Here is a 22,410-nt window from a genome sequence, read left to right on the forward strand (position 1 = left end):
AAGAGAGAGTGTAAGAGAGAGGGTGTTTACTTTTAATAAATAACTGTTTTGACACTTTTTTGCTTATTCAGTGACTCATTATAGTTAAAACAAAACAAAAATGATCCATCTCAGTTCTTCCAGTTTACAATGGACTATAACTGGAAGGGGATCACTGGAAAAAATGTACATACTTCCCAGATATTCGTACGTAAGCCAACAGTTCCAGCTCTCCAAATCTAAGGGAGTATTTCAGACGACATACAAAATCATGACCAGTTTGGCAATCATAATGCATCAGGTCATTTGGGGGTAGAATAAATTATAAAATAATACTAATTACACAGAAATTGATGTGAGGACATTAGTACTGAATCAAATATCAATATATAATAAAAAAGTACTTTTTGTTTCTTATATTGGTGGTCCTTTAATGTAGTGGTGGCATTTTAATTTCCCTCCACAAAAAAAGTATTTATGTTTCTGGAGGGATGCAGCCACACAGTGTTCTGGTTTTGACATGTGTGGTACATCTATATCCATGTGCTAAGGCAAACTTATTCTAGCTTCACATTAGGCTGTCTTATTGAAAGAGCTCCCCCCCACCTCCATGCAGTAAAAAAAAAAAATCCATTGATGTACTTTATGCTAGCCAATGGTGATCACACTGAGAAAGTAACCATATAGATTCAGTGTGCCTTTTAGCTTTTCACTTATGCAGTGATGGAAAATGCTGATCCTAACCAAAACACATTTTAGGTCTCAAACTGAATGAGCTATTTTTACTTGTTTACACAAGTGGATTTGTCCAAACGGCAGTTTTAGCCACAGTCTGGACCACTTAATCAGAATACATAAGGCATGTTGAAGGGTATAACATGCGCATATAACAGTAACAAACTACACCGATACATACATACATACATACATACACACACACACACACACACACACACACACACACACACACACACACACACACACACACGGTATGTACATAAAAAATGATAGATAAGTATAAAAAGGAATAACCAGCACATATACTTACTCGAGATGTGATAATTTTACTTTTGTTTTTCTTTTTACCATATGAGTAACAAAAAAATTACACCAAGTCTTGTCTGTACTTGCATGTGTTTTTTTCCTGAGTAACTATGTGCTTTCTTTTCTCATTTCTATAGTGACCAGAACACACGATGTGTTAAAGAAGGCAAGAACAAATCTAGAGGTAAGTCAGAGATGCCCATAACCATTTCATTTTAATGAAAGGGTTGAGTGTAGATTGTGGCCTCTATCATAGGGCAGTTCAGTAGAGTGTAGATTGTGGCCTCTATCATAGGGCAGTTCAGTAGGTCCCATAAGTTGAGGAAGCAATGGTGGGTGTAGAATATTGAGGAAAAGATCTGCAGTGTCAGAGAAAGCTGTAAGGCACGGACCTTTGTTTTAGAAGCCCTGATTCCATGTACTTGCTCTGTGTGAGGACTACAGTCTCAGATGACATCTCTGTGGTTAGATGTTGGAGGTTCCAGTTTTTGTGGGAGAATCACCAGGGCACCAACAGAATTGGCAGGGATGTTTGGTAAAGGTCTGTAGACCAGAAGTAAATCAAAAAAGTAATTGAAGGTGAGCACAGGCACATCTTGGAATGGAAATTATCAAACTGCATGACTAGGGTAATAAATACAACTGTAAAAACATCATGTAGGAATTTTATACAGATAAAATGGCCAAATAATAGAACATTTTATGTAAAATAACTAGTGGGATCATGTCACTCATCATTCCTTCAGTTGGGGAATGTGATATCATTCCAAAATGGGTATGTGGGGATGGAGAGGATCGTCTAACGGGTTAATCCTCATAACATTTGTCCTTCATGCAAAACTAGTACATAAACTAAAACAGCAGAGCAGTGAAACATTGCATATAGGTGTGGTTAATTGGTGATAGCTGAAGGTGTAATAGCCGAAAGTAGCTGTGAGCCTTCATTTGTTCGGCATTTTACATGTATATGTTTGTAACTGGCTGAGATGTTGCACAGCAATGTGGCTGATGGCAGAGTGGGCTTGGTGATGGTGGATCATAAAACTAGCAAGGTATACTCAAGTTTTGGCTTTCAAAGTAATCTTGTGGGAAAAGCAGACTTTGCTGCAGTATACACGTGCATTACCTTTATAGAATGCTCCAGCTAAAATAGCCATCAAGTAAACTGTTCAGTATTTGTATAATTTAAAAAATACTCACAACTGTTTATTTTCTTTTCAAAAACTGAAATAGAACAATCTTATCAGTTTGGTACAGGTGTCATTTACACTTAAATATGTAATGATGCCCCCCTTACAAATGATATAAGTTAGGGATTCATAAAAATTACAGAAGTTAGAGAAATTTGAGAGTGGGGAGTAAGTGTGAGGTTAGCGTTTGATACTATGATGAAGTGGGGTTTTGTTTATACATTTTGATATACTCAGTGACTGGGAAAGCAATAGGCATGGGGTGGGGTGGGGAACTTCAGTCTTATGTAGCTGAAGTAGCCCCATGGATGATTCTGCATCCCTTCAGATTAGATGGCTGTTAAGTTTCCCCATGCATTAACAAGAGAAGCAACACCTCCCCCATGACGTGCCCCCACACACACCGAGAGGCAAGCTGGCAGTAGTTCTTCAGTAGATCATTCACCACCTGGATCTGTAATTTAAAAGGGGCTTGCTGCATCCAGGTTTCCTCCTCTGTATGATATGGAAACTACTACTCTTTTATTTTACCTCTTGGAAAGCCTGCTTAGTTCTGCCAGGTACAGCTTAACATTATCCATATCACAATGGTGGCATATTGTAACCAGCTTAAAATTCCCACAGTTGTGACTCACCAGTACCACTTTTCAGCTGATTCACTTTCACAGCACAACATCCCAGATTTAATTAATTTATTTATTTTACATTTGGTTACTGGGAAAGTCCAACTGGACACAAGTCCTTTTTCAGTGGAGGCTCGGGGAGAAAAGCTCCACAGACAACACAGATTAACAAATACAATTTCATAGTTACAGAATAACACTATACATTTTACATCAAAGAAAACTCGGATAATAACACTTAAGACAGTACATTAACCAAAAGTAAGATGAAAAATGGTTCACTATACAGGTACAAAGATGAAACACTTTAAACTGCACAATCCAAATAACATTCAGTATGATACAGTATTGTTATAATAATATAAAATATGAGATTAGTATTTTGAAAATGTGCTTTTAATTTGCACAAAAAGTTACCCACGTTGGAATCTTATTAAGGCAGTGCAAGAGATGCGTTCATGGGGACGTCATAGACGTTTGCGAATAGTGGTCAGTTTCCACTGCATGTCATGCTCTAACACACTTGGTGTTGGCCACCATCATTTGATAACATACCTTGTTACAGCTTAGAATTCCCCTCATACAAGGGCAGTTATCAGACACTTGTTCCCACGCTGACACACCACTTATGTGCAGGCAACAGTAATGCTATCTTGCCAATGAGTTCCTCTGTCTTCCCATTTGATACCGGCATTCTAATATTTCATTGCAGAGGAGAACACTGTAATGAGGGAGCCCTTAGGTGACCTGCATATATACTGGGATGTTTCCTCACTCCATATTATTGTTATGAGTGTTCAGTCTCTGACATTTCAACTAATTTAGCTGACTATGGAACATAAAGCTAGGTGCCCTGTACCATATTACTGTGCTATGCCTGTGTAGCAGCCCTGAATTGTGGACAGTTTTACACAATGCTAACTCTGATAGGTAAAGAAGATTGTATTTTGTTTTATTTGTATTGTGTTTTATTGAGATGGAGGAACAATTTTCTGACATGCAATTAATTTTGGTGGAAGTGGGGAAGAACATATAACTACTTCATTCCTTTGGCTGTACAAAACATTTTTTTTTTCATTTCTGTTTTTGACATCCACCTTCTGTTTGCCATCCGCTACGGTACAGTACATATCAAACTCCACAAGATGGGAGAGAGAAGACTGAGATGTCCCCTTTTGGCTTTGGCACCATTATGATGGTTAGAAACGCTTTTCCCTTTTGGCATACCATTAACTCTATTATCAGATTCCTGCATTGATACACTCGCCTTCTTCCACCTTCTTCTCAGGTGGGTAAAATAATGGAAGTGATCCTGATATCAAGGCAGTTTCTGGAACAGAATGGCTCCTGAATTCCAGGCTGCATTCCTAACAGGTAACTCCTGTTTGAATAATCTTATCCACTTATAAGACTGGACACTTAAGTGTGGTGTGCAGAGGCAGCTCTATGCACATGATATGTCCACAGAGTAGTAGATTCTTTTACTCGGGCCACCACAAGTTTGCTTGGAAAGTTGACGGATAGAAAGAGGAAGCAAGTCACACAGGTAGGTGGAAAATACCTAGAGGGTAGAAAGCAGAAGGCTGCACCTAAAATGGAGATATTGCCAGAAGAGAAGTGACAAGTCGTGTCCTTCATGCCAGCCCTGGTGTCCTTCATGCATCAGTCCAAGGTCTAGCCCTGGTGTCCTTCATGGATCCCTCTTAGGTCCAGCCCTTCTGTCCTTCATGGATCAGTCCTAGGTCCAGCCCTTCTGTCCTTCGTGGATCAGTCCTAGTTCCAGCCCTGCTGTCCTTCATGGATCAGTCCTAGCTCCAGCCCTGGTGACCTTCATGGATCAATCCTAAATCCAGCCCTGGTGTTTTTCATGGATCAGTCCTAGTTCCAGCCCTGCTGTCCTTCATGGATCCATCCTAGGTCCAGCCCTGGTGTCCTTCATGTATCAGTCCAAGGTCTAGCCCTGGTGTCCTTCATGGATCACTCCTAAGTCCAGCCCTGGTGTTTTCTGTGGATCAGTCCTAGGTCCAGCCCTGCTGTCCTTCATGGATCAGTCCTAGGTCCAGCCCTGTTTCATGTATTCATATATGACTGCACACAGGACATGCAGAACATCATCAGTCTCTGTGCAAGTGATTGTGCGCTTGGAATGGAGTATTACCTTACTGAAGTGTGAATCTAACAAGTGCCCTGAAGAGGCTGAATGTGTATTTTGAGATGTGAAAGCAGGGTTTCAGCCATCCCAACTGCATGGACCTGGGAAAGATAACCTGGGAGTGCAGTGTAGTGTGTACTTTAAGAGCTGCAGTGGAGAACTAAGAGAGGGAGGAAGACCTGGGGCTTGTTACATAAGGCATGAACCACTGGGTTCAAAGGTCAAGGACAGCAGCAGCAAGAGCAAACCGTAAGGTAAGATGTTTATCCAGGAATGTAGCGCCCAGCAATGGAATGGCCATGGTGCCTCTTTCAGCCCCTTGTAAGAGCACAGGTGGAGTACTGTACAATTAGGTGACCTCATGGGAAGAACGTCCTTACACTGTTGATGGTATTCATAGATAGATTGAGTGTCATATGAATACAGATTGATGGAGCTTGTCCTCTTTTCACTGGAAAAGAAGGCAAGTGAAGTGAGACTTTATATAGATATGTAAGGTATTTAAAGATGATTTAATTGGCTGGGATATGAAAGACATAGTAAATAGCTGGAGGCATCCCAACCAGACTAAGGAAACCCAGTTCATCCTGGATATTTGGAAACACTTCTTTACTGACAGGGTGGATGCAGACTCAATGAACTGCATGTAAGGGTGGTAGAGAAAGTATGATACTACGGCTATTAAAACTCAATTAGGATCGTTTTCTTTGACTTCTGTTTCCTACTGTATTTTAAATGTGATTGTTTCAAAATTTTTCTGGCATATTGTAACTCTTTTTATGTGACAGGTTTGTCCTGTTTAACTGCATCCATCCATTGTGATTTATTTTTGTAATTGAACTGATAAATGTGACATGTTTCACCCCTACCCAAAATGTGTAGCAAATGTACAGTACAATGTGTTTGTAGTTCTCTTCAGGTTTCTCTTTGCTTTCAGGTCCAGGTCATGGCTGGAAATTTTATTTTAAAACAGCCCTGTTACCTGTTTTTAAAATGACTAAATAAATGGTTAGAAATGTGAAGTGTGTGCAGAATGATAGTGGGAGGTACCCCAGCCTAGGTAGACCAGATACAGTATACCATCTCCTCCTAGCCTTTTATGATGATGATGAAGATAAAGATGATGGCACCACCTCCTAGTATGTACCACTTCACACTTCTACTGTCTCAGCACCCTTTACATTTTATTTAGGCACAGGCAAGGCAAGCTTTACCTTACTCCCTTTACTTTAAACTTTCCTGTACAACAATGTTTAAGTTTATCAGAGATTCTAGTATTATCCACATAACTTGAGGTATGTGGAGCTAAGCTCCACCAGCTTCAGTTTGCAAAACCAGTGTGTATCCAGCAATGTTAGGGGCTTCATTACCCCATTACAATATGAATGTGTTTACGCTTTTTGTGACTGGATACTGTTTAGTTGTTCTAGCGTGCAACTGGGGCTCTTTGTTGTTATGTTATTTCTCCATTAACCCCACAGCTGCCAGAGTTCTGTATGCACATTTCTTTTTTCATTTCCTAACTATCTTTTCTTTCCTTTCCTTTCCTTGTTGTCTTCTTTGCTGAGTCTTTCCAGAAGGGTGATTGCAAAGGTTCCTTATTTAAATCGTGCCCCAGTCCTGGGAAAGGTAATGATTTCCTGCACTTGCATGGCCTAGTGCTGACAAGTCTGTTTGCTCATTTAGCTTGCTTTTGCTTCCATTTTGGCTTTTTAAACATCTCCCTTTACTGCAAGCTAATTTCTTTTGCTCTGTGAATTTGTACTGTATAGTTTGCAGGGAAGGGTTCTGCTCCTTAACACAGAATGTGTTTGTGCATGCATGCACATACACAAGTGCTTTTTGCCTGCATTTCTTGCTGTATGCTCACTAGGTATGGAGGTTTATGGACATTGTTTTACTTTGTACACAGGTACTGCATCATTATACAGACAGTAAACAGGGTCAGGAACTATTAAGTTGTATGTTTCTTGACTCTGTACCGTACCTGTAACAGACCAGCCATGGTACGATTAATGCAATCTATGGCGTAGGACTATTGACTAATATTGAATGCTATCTACTTTGATTGCTATATTTGTACTGCATTCATGTCAATATTCTTTGTGTCTACGTTGTTATGTCATTCTCTTATATAGCAGCACTGAATGGTAATTGTATGTTAACTCTGGAATTTCCAATTTGGCCTGGGTCATGCAGAACGTGGTCCTACCAGCCCACTTTCCCAGCCAGCAGATTTAGATAAATAACCTTAACTAACTGCTTTAACTTAGCTAAACATGCTGCAGGGTGAATACAAAAATGCAAAATAATGCAACAGAGTAAGCATTTTTCCCATTTTTGCAACACAGACTGAATTTATTTTATTGTGTGCGATGAATCTGCTGCTGTAAAATGATTTTATTACATTTGATGAATCTGCTTCTCTAAAATGACACATTTTGCAAACAGTGGTATTAAGTACTGCCTTGCCTTTGGCCATGCTATGTTTTAGTAAATAATCTTCAAGTGTCTGCCACAAGGACGTAATCTCTGTGAGAAGAATGTATGCACACTCTCAGGCATCCATGACACATTGAAATGATGACAAGTTACTGACATCTAGATAGAGTAAGCAGGCAACATCTTAGGCCATATACATGTTAGGAAAAACAGAATATATTGAAAAAAGTAGACTCCTTGCTATAACTGCTAGGGTAAAACATATCCATTAAGCAGAAATCTAAATCCCATTAAGTGAGAGAAAATCTTATCTGGTGGCTTTCTGGATACACTATGGCACATAATCTTTTATACGGGTGACCAGCTAATTTTTAGATGATCAGATAACTGTAAGCTAGAAAAACGATGCGATGATTTCTGCCACAAACAACAACACAGAGTGCTGCCTAATTAATCCTACCAGTATATGTATCCAGTAGACAGCAGTCTTGTTACAATACAAGCTGAGATGAGCCATCACATTTGACTGCTGCTCCTGCAGGTACAAGAAGAACTGGGTACGCATAATTTAATTATTATATTTTCAAAATTGGGGGGTTTGATTTCTTCTATGATGCAGAGTTTGTTTTGTCGGCTGCAGACTGATGCACTGTGACAACATTGAAAGGTTACAACGTGACTGTCATGGACACGAGTTGTATAGTAAAATATACTGAATACCACAGAGCTAGGACACGTTGGACACACAGCAGTCTGATCATGACCGCAAATGCAGATCCGAGTTGGAAATTGTAAATGTTTTCCACAATTGTGTAGGATTGGAAACCAATAATAAATGACCACATGCCAGAGCCCTATACCATTGGAAGCATTCAAGTATTCAGTAAATATACAAATGAAGTCGCACACCATAGTCCATAGATGTGTGAATTGTAGAATACATGTGCAGGTGTAGCTAAAATTTGTGGGACTACAAATGCAGATTAACCACACCTAAAAAGTCCTGATGTAGGTAGCATTCCTAGCACTTTGATGTGCTCAGCTTAGCTGAGTAACATCAAAATAAAATTAATAAAAAAGTGCTTAGAAAATATGGTATGCAGAATGACACATGCCTTTGTAGATGCACTGTGCATAACAACGTAGTTTGACTCCCACAGTCAGTGTTGCCCCCGGCAGTGATGTCACAGAGCACCAACAAATGAGAGTTACAGCAGTACTGAGGTCCCCCTTACTGTCTTTGTCTTACAAATGTACCCTAGGTTTAATTTCTGCATGTCTTTTGGATTTCTAATACCATGATGGAAATGAACCATTTTTAAGTCAAAGTATGATTAAACTTTGTGAAATTAGTATTGTTTCACTCTTTGATGTTAGCCAGAAGTGCTCTCCACAGCACCTGCAATGTGCCCAGAACTATAATTCATATGTAGTTACACGCATCAGTACCATATCTAAATATGACTGTAATTTATTTTTCATGAGATCCATTGCTCCTACTACTGTTGGAACTATCTGTCTTTCTTCCACATTGCCCTCATTTCTGCCTGCAAATCCTGGTATTTTGTGACTTTGTCTCTCTCTCTCTCTGTACATAAGACACTGTAATCACTGTGTGTAGCAATTGACTACTTTTGTCTTCTTTTCATGGACTGTTATATCTGACTTTCTGGTATCTATTTTTTGAACTGTTGGTAATGAGTGATCCTAAGTAATGTGCACCTCATCATTTTCTTTAATACTTTGTGTCTCGTGTTTCCAGTGCTTCTCAGCTACTTCAGTTTTGTAATGGTTGCACAATCCCCAATGCAATGGTCTTGCAACATTATTATGCCTTTCAGTATAGAGGCCCGCTGCCTTTAATGTATCACACCCAGCAACAAGGTGTGCAACTGTTTCCAGTCTGTTTGACAAAACTGCATTTGTCTGTTTCTCTGACATGTTCAATGGGCTTTGCAAACCAACATGTATGCAGACCACCTGGGCCGCCAATATTAACCTTTCATCTTTGGTTTAAATTCACCTGGCTCTTTTGGGCCATAACCGGTCTGTCTATAATAAAAGGTGGTTATTTCCCCATTTGGTGATGACTATTCATTTGATGTTCTCAATATAGGAGGTACCATTGTGTAGTAGCTCATAGCAAATCTGGATATTGCCATGGAGATTCTTTACATAACTATGGAAGGCCTTGTGGTTGTCTTTACTATCTGCTGCAATTCTGTTTTCATACCTAGCTTTAGAGGATTTGATAAGGGATCTCAACTTTTTGTTGAGGCTGATAAGGGAGTTTTTCCAGTCTTGGGACTTCACCTTATTCCACATCAGTTTTTTCCTTCTGTTGTAGAGTTTGTTTATGGCAGGTGACCACCAGATTGGCTTGCTTTTTTTGGAGGAGAGCATCTCTGTTCTGTTGGGTATGGTGAGATCCATGCATTTGTGTACATGTTCGTACAGTGCATTGGTGTATGATTCAGTGGTCATGCAACTATTCTCCTTTTGTATGGGTGCCGTGAAGTTAGCCACCTCTGTTTTTAGGAGCCCAAAATTAGCTTTGGAGAAGTTTTTCATGGTAGTTACCTTTGTGGGGGTGGGGGAGAATGTGGCTTTCCAAGATGATTAGTTTGTGTTCGGATCTAACCGGGGAGGAGTTGACTATTGGTGTAGAATAACAATTGCCCAAGTTAGTAATGACCAGGTCAAGGATGTTGCTACCTCTAGTGGGGGTAAGAACGACCTGGTCCAGGGCATTGGAATTAATGAATTCCAGGAAACGTTGGGCAAGTGTATTGGTACATTAGTAGTTTTCCCAGTTAATGGTGGGGCAGTTGAAGTCACCCAGTTTGAGTGTTAGGTTGGACCCTAATATTCTCCAGGGTGCTTAGGAACGTGGAGTGTGAGTCTTGGAACATGTTTGGGGATCTATAGCAGGCTATGATCTGAATCGCTGTCTTACCCAGTGTTAGCTGCACCTGAAGTATCTCTGATGTGTTATGTTGGGCTTGCACCTGAAGTATCTCTGATGTGTTATGTTGGGCTACCAGTCTGGAGGTGTGCACATCCTTTATGAATATGGAAACACCACCACTTTTGGAGCTTTGGTCCAAGTTCTGGGGCCAAAAGGTGTGGAATGAGTTATATAGGGGGTGCTTTCTGCTGCCTTGAACCAGGTCTCTGTTACAGCACAAATGTCGATGTTCTCCATTTTAAGATGTGCTTCGAGCAAGTGCATTTTGAGATGTAGACTTCTAGCACTGAGCAGAATGACCCTCAGATTGCATTTGTTTGTAGCTGTTACGGTGGTAACCTAAATTATTATAAATTTGTATTTTGGGTTACAGTTTCACGTTTGTACTTTAACGGACATTTGGGGGAGCAAGCTTAATGCATTGAAATGTTGGACATATCTGTCATAAGTGAAAATCCACAGGTATGGCTGCAGGCATTATATTCCTCACAAAGGTTATCATGACCAGCATGTATACTGCCCAGGTCAAAAGTACAATAGCCAGAATTGTCAGATTTTTTATTTATTTATATTTGTTTACCAGGATAGTCCGACTGGGCTGAAAACCCTTTTTCAGCGGAGGCCCAGGGGAAAAGCCCTACATTACATATTCAACAGTATTATGTAAAAGTATAAAATAAAAATAAAAAATACAGATAGTTGAAATAAAATTAGAAAAAATAAATATTTATATATACAGGGCAAATTTCAATAATAGATTAAAATCACACATGAGTTGCACATACAAAAAATTCACTCATAGCACAATCTAATAAAGAATTACTATAATAAAATGAAATAACTATATTAGGCGCAAGTCAGAATATATTAATATGTTAATAGTAACTTATTTAAGAAGTTGACAAAGGTAGTGTTAAAAGGTAGTGTTTGATTAAAAATGATATTATATGGCTTTCATCTGAAAACTGTTATGAGATGGCAGGAAGCCCTCTAGCTGTTCCTTACCAAAAGAAGACTGGCAAACTTCTTAGACCAGTCTACCTTGTCTGCAAAAATTGTAGCAGCAGGGTAGCACAGGTGCCCGTTTAAGAAAAAAATGGGGGATGGCTGCAGGAATTCACTGTCTTATTTATTTATTTTATTTTATTTTATTTTTTTGCATTTAAATCGAGTTTTATTTTTTATTTTTATTTTAACACCTTTATTGAATTATGACATAAGACACAGTCAAACCTAGATTTATGTAAAATAAAACATACGATATTTATATGTTCCTAGTTACAAACATTATGTATCACATTTTTTCTTTATCATCAATCTAACATTCAATCTGTAATTACAGAAATTCTCAATTCCTGCCTTCCCTTAAATCTGACATTATTCTGCATCTACTATTCCCACAGTTTCTATTTTTTCTCTGTAATTTGCCCCTCCATTTTCTAAAGATCACACTTCCATTTATTTTATCTCTGTTACAATATTCACTACTTCAAATACAGTTGGTTTAGACTTTGATTTCCATTTTCTAGTAATTGCTTTTTTGGAAGATACCAGAATTAAACTTAGTAAGTTACATTCCCAAAACATATGTTCCCAGTTACCTCTTCCTTACCCATCACACATACAACACTTAGCATCTACCTCAGAAAAAGATCTTTGGATGGATTCTTCTTGGAGTATAAAAATACCTATGCTAGCAGAAATACTGAATCTTCTAGACATTCTTGCATATTTCAGAGCCGTACACATGTCCTCCCATTGTTTCCTTGTGGATTGCTTATCCAGGTTCTCTTCCCAATCTTCTTTAGCCTCCACCGATTGATTCCTATAGTTATCATGCAATATTTTATATGCCCTACTGGTGATCCCTTTTTAAGCAGCAGCTTCTCTTCGAGATTCAGCTAAAAACTCTTCCAGAGCAGGTCTCTGTCCCTTTCTCTTTGCTTATACTCTGATATCAATTCCTGATGGGGAAGGCAGTCTGCAGCCTGCAGTCCAAATGTCTTCCTAGCTTCTTCCCATTTTATTACCTTCCTCTCTCTAGTTATTTACTGTCAGTACCTTGGTTTCTTTGCCAGTTTTCAACATCAAATTCCAGCCCCCTCTTGACTATTCTCTGTACCCCCACTTGCAGTCATTCCTATCTGCAAAATGTCCTTTCTCCACTTTTGTGTTGGCTTAGTTCTTAGAATACTTTCTGCAACTTTATGAATATAGTGATCTGTATGACTGCCACTGTTGTCTTTAAGGATCTACATCCAAACCCCCACACACACATTATTTCTTGCAGTATCCTCCATTTCATCACCATCCCTTTCCACTCTGAGTTATAGTTTCATGGTTGTGTTATGTATATGAGCCTTAACTTTGTAGCTCTAAAATACCCCTTTATATCAGGTAATCCTAAACCTCCTTGTTCAGTTGGAAGGATCAGCTTATCTCACCTGACCCCTCCCTACCCTTGGATTCACTGTCATTTTGAGTTTTTCCCCCATGACTATATAAATATGGAGTTAGCGTACAGAAGTAAGGTTGGAAGCCTCCTACAAATACTTTTATATTTGCCACATTCACATGATGCTATAACTATCAGCGTTTGTCCTAACTCAGTACTTTATAGTGGAACCCTTTCATTTTGCATTCTTAATTAAGTGAGACTTAACAAGAAGAATTTACTCCATATTACTGTTGTTTAGTTGATTCTTACAAAATAAGGGGAACCCTTTTTACATTACAGTAAACTGCAGTGGCACCTTTACCAATCATAAATTAGCAAACCCAAACAATCCATAATTCGAGAACTCTAGATTAATTAATTATGTTAGTGCGTGTGGGTGGTAAGTACCTGGAGCCTGTCAGGATGCAGCCAGTATTGACATAAGTAGGTACAAGCGGTGAGAAGAAATGGACTGTGGTTAAAAGTTATAATCTATATTACAGCTAGCTTATGCTTTAGATTTTACTTCAGTGATTATAAAATTGCTGAATGTTATAAAGTTAACCACAGTAGTTGTTTCCCTATTTTGTGTCTTAATATTTCAGCACATTTGGATTGATTTTTAATGTTGGTCCTTGTGAATTTGCGGATTCAGTTCACTTGAGCTATCTCCAAGTTTCAGGAGATTCCAGTGTTCCTTCAAACAGCTTCTTATACCTGTAAGAGCCAGGTAACTTGCCAGAGATCACCACAAATTTACACACCTGTAAACAATAGTCCAAAAACAGCAACCACAAACACTTTGTTAAGCATTCCCCCTGATTTGTGAACTTGTTAAAGGACATTGACACAACTAACTATATCCTACCTCCAATCTGTCAAATGCTGTAGAGAACAGTTTGCCATCTGCAAAATATATTCCTTCAGGTGCCATGGACATAAGATCAGTTTAGCAGGTTAAGTAGGTTGCAGTTGTGAGCATAACTTTAGTTTAGGTAAATACAGGAGATGCCAGTGCAGTTTTCTATACGGAAAGAGACATTTTGAAGTAGGTTTATCTGTCTGCTGACTGTAGTATGGACCAGAACTGTTTAATGGAAAACATTCTGTTGCCACAAATCAAGGACAGGTAATACTTCCTTAAAGGACTGTTAATGCCCTTAAAGCATTCTTAAAAGAAATGCTTGTCCCAGGACTTCAGAGAGCTCCAGAAAAAGTTTGGAGGAAGGAAAACAAATACCAATAAAATTATGTTTGTTACACTATTATGACAACCTGACATTTCTCATAATGCTTTACAAGGGCAAACTGTGTCCGTTGCAGTTGCATATTTTTGTACTGCAAATTATGCAGCTGTTTCTGATTAGCAGCAATTGAAAAGAAAAGTCAGATAATAGCACTGGACTGCAACAAGAACATCTGAGTGTTTTTTTTTTCAAACTGTGCCTATAGCTCTCAGAGTTCCCAGGGAAGTTAGGACTTTAGTGTTTTTTTTTTTGTCTTTAATAAGTGCAGAGCTTTGCAGCCATACCCACACAATGGGAGGACAAATAAAAAAAATGAAAAGCAGTGTTAAAAGTCAAAAAAGAAGGGACAATGTTCCAAAAAGGCAGACCACCACCAGTAGAGGACACATTATTCCTTTGTACAAATATTGAATAAGGCCTACTGTGGAGAAATGCATGCAATTCTAACGTGTGGTACCAGAGAGAAAAACATGGCGTAACATGAATCAGAATGTTAACAGACAATATTACAAGATCATGGTATGGCAAACCCTAAAGGAGGCAGGGACACTTTACAAAAGTTCTAAAGTAGTTTTATAGAGAACAACAAAGTCCAACAGGGCAATCCCTTTCAAAAATAACATCTGTGTAAGAAGAAGGCAAGGATTCAATGGTAAGAAAGGGAATAACATCAAAGAATTTTTTTTTTTCAGAGAGAGAGTGGCTGCTCTACACAGCATTATATTAAAGAAATTATGGAGTCACAAGCAGGACAGAAATTAAAGAAATTAATTAGCCCGAGATGATTGCACTTTTGTGATGAGCAGCAGAAAGTAAAATATTGGTAAACTTAAAACTGCAGTTTCCTCATTACATAGAAAAATGAGCTGACATGATGGAATAAAAGTGGTCCTTCTCAGCCTCCAACATCTGTGTTTGAAGGACTGATTGCTGTAATGTGCAGTGAATACTGTTAGGCTGCACTGTGATTGCCACAGTGAGCACAAAATCATTTCTGTTGAGCAGTATTCTGTCAGTGTCATATGCTTTATGTTCTTAACTGTAGCTCTAAAATAACTACAAAGACACAAAAAAAAGACCGCCTGTGTACTACTTGGAAGCAATGCGTAACCCTGAAATCAAAAATAACAGCACTCATTTCGTGAAGAGATTTCCGAAAATCTAAACTAGTACTATCTTCAATATGCTTTGCTAATATTTTTCATTTTGTAAAATGCTCTTCATACAGTTTTATATTATGATGTGCGTTACAGTTGAATTCCTGCAGAATTTCTAAACTGTGCAGTTTCTTCCTTTTTAGGTGATGAAATCACAAGAGATGTTTCAGAACAGACTGGTCACGTGACCGAACTCTTCCAGCAGCCGTCAAAGAAAAAATCTAATCGGCGATCAGTTCTAAAGAAGGAAGGAAGATTTAACCAGCGCTTTGTTGAAGTAGCCCAGTTCTGATGTAGTCTGTTTGTAGCCTGACTGTGCGGATTTCTAAGCGCGTGAAAGTCAAAATGTACTTCTTCCTACAGGCTTCTTGAACATGTGACTGGCTAACAACGAGTTAACTTTATTGATTATTTATGATGCATGTGATTGAGCACATTGCAAAAAAGACAAAAAAATTTTTTTGGTGTGCAGCACATAATTTTCACTTTCTTCTTCCTTTGCCTTTTTAATATTTAACTGTATCTACTTCGGTAGGTTTCAGGACATTTTTTTTTCCTTTTTGGATTTACATTGAATGAATTCCAGATGTTCTGTTGTATTCTTATTTTATTTTGCTTGTATCCAAAAATTCACATCTTATGGATCAAGATTCCTTGTTCACGTCATGCAAAGCACAAGGCTTTATTTTCTACAAGGAGCTATGAATATAAACCATCTGGTCATTCAGAAGTGACACTGGAATGCAGGAGATGCCATATGAAACTTACTGAGGACTTACGTGTGAGAGCATGTGCAATAGAGCTTGCAAACTAGCCAAGCGAGCTTTGCAGTCGACTTGAAACACAAGCCAAGGATTTAGGACAATCAGTGCAATACACGTCTGAAACTGCTGACCTTGACTACATCATTCTTTACAATTATAAACAACATGGTGGGTAAGCTGCAGGGACATTTTGAGGCCAAGTAAAGAACCCAGTCACATTGAAGTCCACTCTTGCATGCGCATTGAAGCTTATGTGTTGCTCAGGTTCTGACCCAGTGAGAGTCTTTTTACAAAACAATTGGCAAATGCTTCTACATACAACCCCTTACTCCTGTTACTTGCACTGCAAATGCAATTACCACAGGTTTGTTGTAGTACGTTTACAGCACAATACCTGCTCTATATGGTCTTCTCCATGTCAGACATTTACATGTCACAGTAGTTGGTTACAAAACAGAACTGACTTTAAAAGCCACTGCAATATGTAGTGCTTACATATCTACCATTACCCAAAATGTCATCTGCTTTACATGTGCTCTTCAGACTGGGAATACGAGTTAATAACACATGATAACGTTGTGCATTGTAATGCACACACTTTAGAACTGGTAACGTGTGCCTGAGGAGCAAGCTTTGTTTAATCATCGAAGTGTATTCTGTTGTTACTACAATTACAAAGCAATTCTGCATTCTCCTAAAATACACTGAGTGGTTCAAAGACCTACCTGCTCTGTATCAGTTTCCGGTGTGGCCAGAGTTGTTATAGGTGTGGTAAAAGTTAAGGTGTGGAAAACTCCTGATAGTGTAATATAGTATGATTAGAAGGTGTAGGTGATACAGAACATCAGTGTTCATTGCAATGGAGATCATAAAGTAAATTACAAAATTATATTCTATCTGTTGTTGTCAAGATTCAGGGCAGAAGCATACACTTTTTTTTCTTTGCAACTTCCACCCCCCAGTTCATTTGCCTTTGCACTTGTTTAGGTATGCAGTCATACTGAAGCCATATTCACTTTGGGAAAGATTACAGTTACTGTTGTATTTGCCGAGGCTCATCTCCAAATGCACAGAGTTTTACTTGCATGTAAAATACTATCTGCTTCCAAACAAGTAATTTGGTTAACAAAAGAAAACACATAAATTGAAGAAAACAGTATTTACTGGAAGCTCTGAATGGATCTAAATTTTGTTTCCTGACCTAGAGACAAAGAACCTGAGCAGAACAAATGCTTCTTAGACATTAGGCCGGCTTAATTAGAGCCTTCTAGGACTGCTGCTAATGCTGTAAATAATTTGTTCATGTTGTATGGGGGAGGGGATGTCATTGTATTAAATGTTTACTGCTTTATGAGTCATATGCTATTTTAGTTGTAGATTTTCTTTTTAAAATCATACTTTTCCAGGTAAAAAGTATCAAAGTGATGATCAAATGGAATATAGTTTTAGCTGTATAGTATTTTATCAAATGCTGTAACTTTTTTTAGTTTTATGCATATTCGTAAGGGAAAGATGTGTGCGCAGACAACTGAACACTTGCTGAAGGTTTCTTTTCCCTCTTCCTGCAGCCTGAGAGAGGTTGTAGAGTAAAAATAAATAATAGAGCATACCGATTTTCGTGGATAAGGTGGAGGAGATGAAAATTAAGTATTGTGCTGCGTACATTCTGCATCCATCGTACATTGTTTTCGAGAAACTTTTAATGTCTCCCTTTTTAGTAAAAGTACCCATTTTCAGACTAGTATTACATCAAGAATACTTTCAGTTTTAGATATTTATTTCTTCCATTATGTAGCCGGGTGGGGGGGTGGGGGGATGAAACATAAGTGAAAAAGCCAGTAAAACTCCCCAACTGTACCTGGATAACTGTAGTACTTTAAGCTTTTAGTCTGCATATCTACTGTGTGGCTGTGTTTGGGTTGGGGGTGAATAGGATATAGCTGATGTATTTATTTGTGTGCCTGTTTATATACTGTACATGATGTATATAACGAATCGGGGTGCGTGGCCAACAAGTGCATCATTGAGCAGGCCTGGGATATCTGCTGCAATATTATTTAATTTAAAATGAAAGTGAAAAACAAAGGAACTCTGTTTGTTAACCAATGATGTTTCCCTCTTTTTTGATGTATTCTAAATTAAAAAAGTACAAGTACAGCAGTCTGAGTTATGGTTATTTTTATTGTCCAAATCGGGTTGTGTAGAAATCTGTTAATTATGGTTACAGAATGATAACTGTATTGTACTTTTCCATCTAAGAAAATTATTCTGTGTTTTACCAGTCATTTTATTACTGTTTCACCACACCACATGATTTGTCATGAAGATGGTAGAGTTCAGTCTTAGAAATCACTTTATACACATTTGTTAAGACTGGTAGTGAAATGACCAAATGTGTTTCAGCAGTCAGCTTGCACATAATTTCCCACACAAATTTTGAAGATTTCAAAAGACAGTTTTATGGTGAGGGGTTCATTTTGGACAACATCCAGGGGAAACTCCCATTATTTGTCTTTTATGAATAAAACTTTAACAATGCCGTGGGTTGTTTTACTTCCACATTGTCTGCTAGCAGCACCAAGACTGACAGAAGGGCCCTTGGTTTAAGGTCTCATAAAAAGATGGTGTACCCCATGAGTACAGTATCTCCTTACTACACTCAAAAGCTACTAGTCCAGGTAAAACATCAATTCTTTCCTAGGATTAGAACCCATAGCCTTTAGAGGCAGTTGTGCTACTGACTTCACCACACTGACATTTAACCTGAAGCTTAGATATTTTAGTGCAGTGCATTTTTAACCAAAATAGCGTAATGTGCCCTGAAATGTTATGCTGTTTCTACCGAGATATCAGTACCTCTGCTATAATTACACAAATGCTGACCTGAAAATACATTTAAATATTATTAAATCTTCCTCAAGGTGACCTCAGGTAGCAGCTAATTCTTTATTTTGGGCATGCACTGTAGGATGGCAATCACCTAGCTAGGGATTGTTTGTCCATGTCCCTCACAGGTACCTGAAGTACCAGTCATCATCAATGCAGGACTCTCTAAGGGAGTGAGTGGGTGATTTTCTCAGTTAGCTCTTTTTTCTTCTTGAAGAAAGGACAAAGCTGTTTGTTCATTTTTTTTAGATCATTTACTTGGTTTTGTTCAAGATTTTTGATTGTTCGTTACAGTGCCATACCCTCACCATGAAGAAGGCTTCATGGCTACTCTTCAGGCCATGTAAATGATGGCAAATGTTACAGGTACACAGTCTGTCTGTTTTGCCTAAAGTAAGAAGATGACTAACATCCATGTGAAATTTGGTAGGAATTCAACAGTAGTACCACCTTCACTTGTCACCAAGAAGCATTGCGGGATTCTGTTAAAAACGCAGCAGAAGCACCACTTTTTATGATCCTGTTTGGAGGGGGAGGGATGTATGAAAGGAGATGCTCCCTCAAGAGCCCATTGCAAACACGGAGAGCAAAGTGTACCTCCCATAGAAGGGCTACTTCCTGTCATCTTCAATACTCACACACTCATTGGTAACAGCGACTCCCACGTCTTGATGTTCCAGCTTCTCCCCCTTTCCAAACAGAGTTTACCCCTCTCCTCCTGCCCTTTCATGGTAAGTGATGATCCACCACCATCTGGGCAGGAAAGTGGCTCAGTGGTTCAGGCTTCTTCCCCACAATTCCAGAGGGCCAAGGTTTAATTTAATAATAAATTGTCATCAGGCATGGGTAGTGCAGGATTTCCCCATGGTTAGCATGGTTTGATCATAAAGGCCAGGCCCAAGTGTTCAGATAAAGATAAATAGGAGTAAGTCCTGCATTACTCACTCCCAAGTACAAGTTACTGGTATTACGCAATGACATTAGTTAAAAAAAAATGTCTTACCTTTATAAAATAATGTCATTATGTAAGCAGATGGTAGTACTCCTTTACAACTTCTCCCAGGTATGGGATGGCTCAGGTATGTACTGCACGTACAATCAGCATTTCTTGCCAATGATTACATTTGTTTTCACCTTCTGCACAACTCGTTATGTCCTAAATGACTCCCTGAGCTAGGAGGCAAGGAACAAATCCCTCTAATTCCTTGTTATTCACAGCCAAACTCCAGCAGTACAGATTATCATAATTTGTGAAAGTTTTGCCCCAACGCTGAATGATGATTGACCAATATTAAAGGAGTTTTAGGAGAGTGTCTAAAATGACATAAAGAACTATATATTTTAATCAACTTATTCACTGCATTAATTTGTAACATGAACCTACATACATTAATAATGAAAAAAAGATTGCAGTGATACTTTGCATTTTCATTTATATGCATCATATGTATAGCTTATATCATAGCTCTGTTCCTTTATTGTTGTACATGAGGATATACTCATACACATTTCATTTCCTACTGGCTTACTTATTTTAGTCATTTATATGAGCATTGTTATATTGAAGTCCTGACTGAAATCTCTTCTGTGGTATTCCTGACATATGGGTTGTCACAGCTAACATTTGGCTGGGGTACCAAAGCTTTACTTTCCCCGAGACCATACGTTGATGCATGATTTCAGCTCATAAGTGTAGGGGTATGTAGCTGGATGTATGAGCAAGAATCCTCAGACTGTCTCACCACTGACCTTGAACACAGGTCGTACATCCGCTGGACTGATTGCCATTTGGTTGCTGGTGCAGTTGTTTCAGTCGATTTTAGATAAGGCCTACTGGGGAATGTTCCATTTTTTTGCTTTCACTAATTTTGTGCAAACACATTAGATGTCAGCTGGGGGGAGGGGGTAAGTGTAAGTGTGGTAGACTTGCACACTAAGTGTCTTTTCTGTCTAGGTCCAGAACATGGTCACAAATCCTGTTCCATTTGTCAATTGTCTATTCCCAAAACTCTTGGGTCAAGGCTTTCCTCTCTCAAGACCTTTCTAGAGACTCAGTATCTTAAATACCTGGTCCAGTCCAAGATGGTAGAATCTGTATCTCTGGACATCTCTCTTAGACCTAAGAAGAAGCTTACAAAATCCAGAATAGATCTGCAGTCTAATGTTTCAGACTCCGATGTACCCACTGAGGTTGCAAAACCATGGTACATCAGGTTACCTCTCAGTTGTCCACTACCAAGACCCCATTGGAAGCTGATATGGCTTCTGAGGCCTTGCAGACTCTGAATACATCTAATGATCAGTGACTTATCATTTTCAAAGGCCCTCACAGTGTCTGGGAAGAAATACCAGGTACATTAATAGAGGTTTGACATGGTTCCAAACCTCAGTGATTCATCCAGGTGGACATCATGCCCAAGACAAAAAAATCAGAAGACTAGAAATGAGGCTTCTCCATCAGTAGCTAGAGACAAAAAGTGGATACATTTCTCCCAGGGATTGTTCAACGCTACAATGGCTGTGACCCCCCTCCCTATGGTTCTCTGCAACCCCAGACTACTTCTCAAAAACCTACTTATTGTCATCTGAAGAAGAAAATGATCACTGCCTAGACTATTTTTCTCCCAGTCACCTGGGCAAATCTCATTGAATGAAGAGGACTGCCTGTCTCTGGATTCCCCTATTGAGGAAGCTTCCTTTGGAGAAACTATCAAGAACATGATAAAACATTTTGAATGGCAATCCACTCAGATCTCTGACATAAAGTAGACATACTGCAATCTCTTGGAAATGGGTACTACTGCCCCTTCCCCAGTCTCTCCTGTTCTTGAGACTTTCCAGGATGCTTTCCAGTGCACATCTTCATAGCCTGACTCTTAACCACCAGCTTCTGAAAGACCAGATGGGTTTTAGAAGGTGCCTGATGACCTAAAATACTTACATAAGAATCCTGTGGCTGACAAATCTGTAGTATCTCTTGCTTCAGATAAGCCCTCTAAGCTCTTACCCGGTGCCAATGCCCTACCTACAGACAAAGACAGTAGGGCTGTGGATAAACAGGGAAAGAAGGTATACACCTCTTCTACCCTTGCTTTTAGGGCAATTAACGACCAGATTTAAATAAATAAATACTTGAACAAAGTTATGTTGAACCCTCCAACTGCAGAATCAGGGCAACAAATGCTGACTCCAATGTTATATGCCACTCAATTAGCCAGGCCAGTAGTACAGTTGTGATGGTGCAGATGCTTTCTCAAGGGCAGCAGTGGCTGGGTCTGTTATCTGCGAATATACATGGTTCTATAGCCAGCCTAACCCTGAGAATTTCAAATCAAAACTTTTAGATTGTCCCCTTGAAAAAGACCTACTGTTTGGTCTTCAAGCTATCAGTCTGTTTAAAACTCTTCAAGACCAAGGTCAGACAATGAAAGATTACAGGCAGATTTTACTCTCCTCAGTTTCTAGATACTATAGGAACTACCAATCTAAATCTGCATCCTTCCCCAGAAGGAATCCTGGGG

At 38.9% G+C, this 22,410-nt stretch overlaps 1 protein-coding gene across 7 annotated transcripts in view; it reads left to right on the forward strand.

Moving 5' to 3' along the window:
• LOC122813133 (phosphodiesterase 4D interacting protein) overlaps nt 1-18,160 on the forward strand; it is a 1,898,306-nt gene extending 1,880,146 nt beyond the window's left edge. For 6 of the 7 annotated variants that reach the window (XM_044085281.1, XM_044085280.1, XM_044085276.1 and 3 more), the window contains 3 exons: nt 1,161-1,207; nt 6,566-6,617; nt 15,383-18,160. In XM_044085281.1, coding sequence (XP_043941216.1) covers nt 1,161-1,207; nt 6,566-6,617; nt 15,383-15,531 — 248 coding nt within the window. In that variant the 3' untranslated portion in view covers nt 15,532-18,160. The remainder of the gene's footprint in view (nt 1-1,160; nt 1,208-6,565; nt 6,618-15,382) is intronic. The other variant, XM_044085277.1, reaches the window with a different exon arrangement.
• The last annotated feature ends 4,250 nt before the right edge of the window (nt 18,161-22,410 follow it).

The sequence above is a fragment of the Protopterus annectens genome, chromosome 10.part0, assembly GCF_019279795.1.
Source record: "Protopterus annectens isolate FY-2018-M chromosome 10.part0, PAN1.0, whole genome shotgun sequence".
NCBI classification, from domain to species: Eukaryota; Metazoa; Chordata; order Ceratodontiformes; family Protopteridae; genus Protopterus; species Protopterus annectens.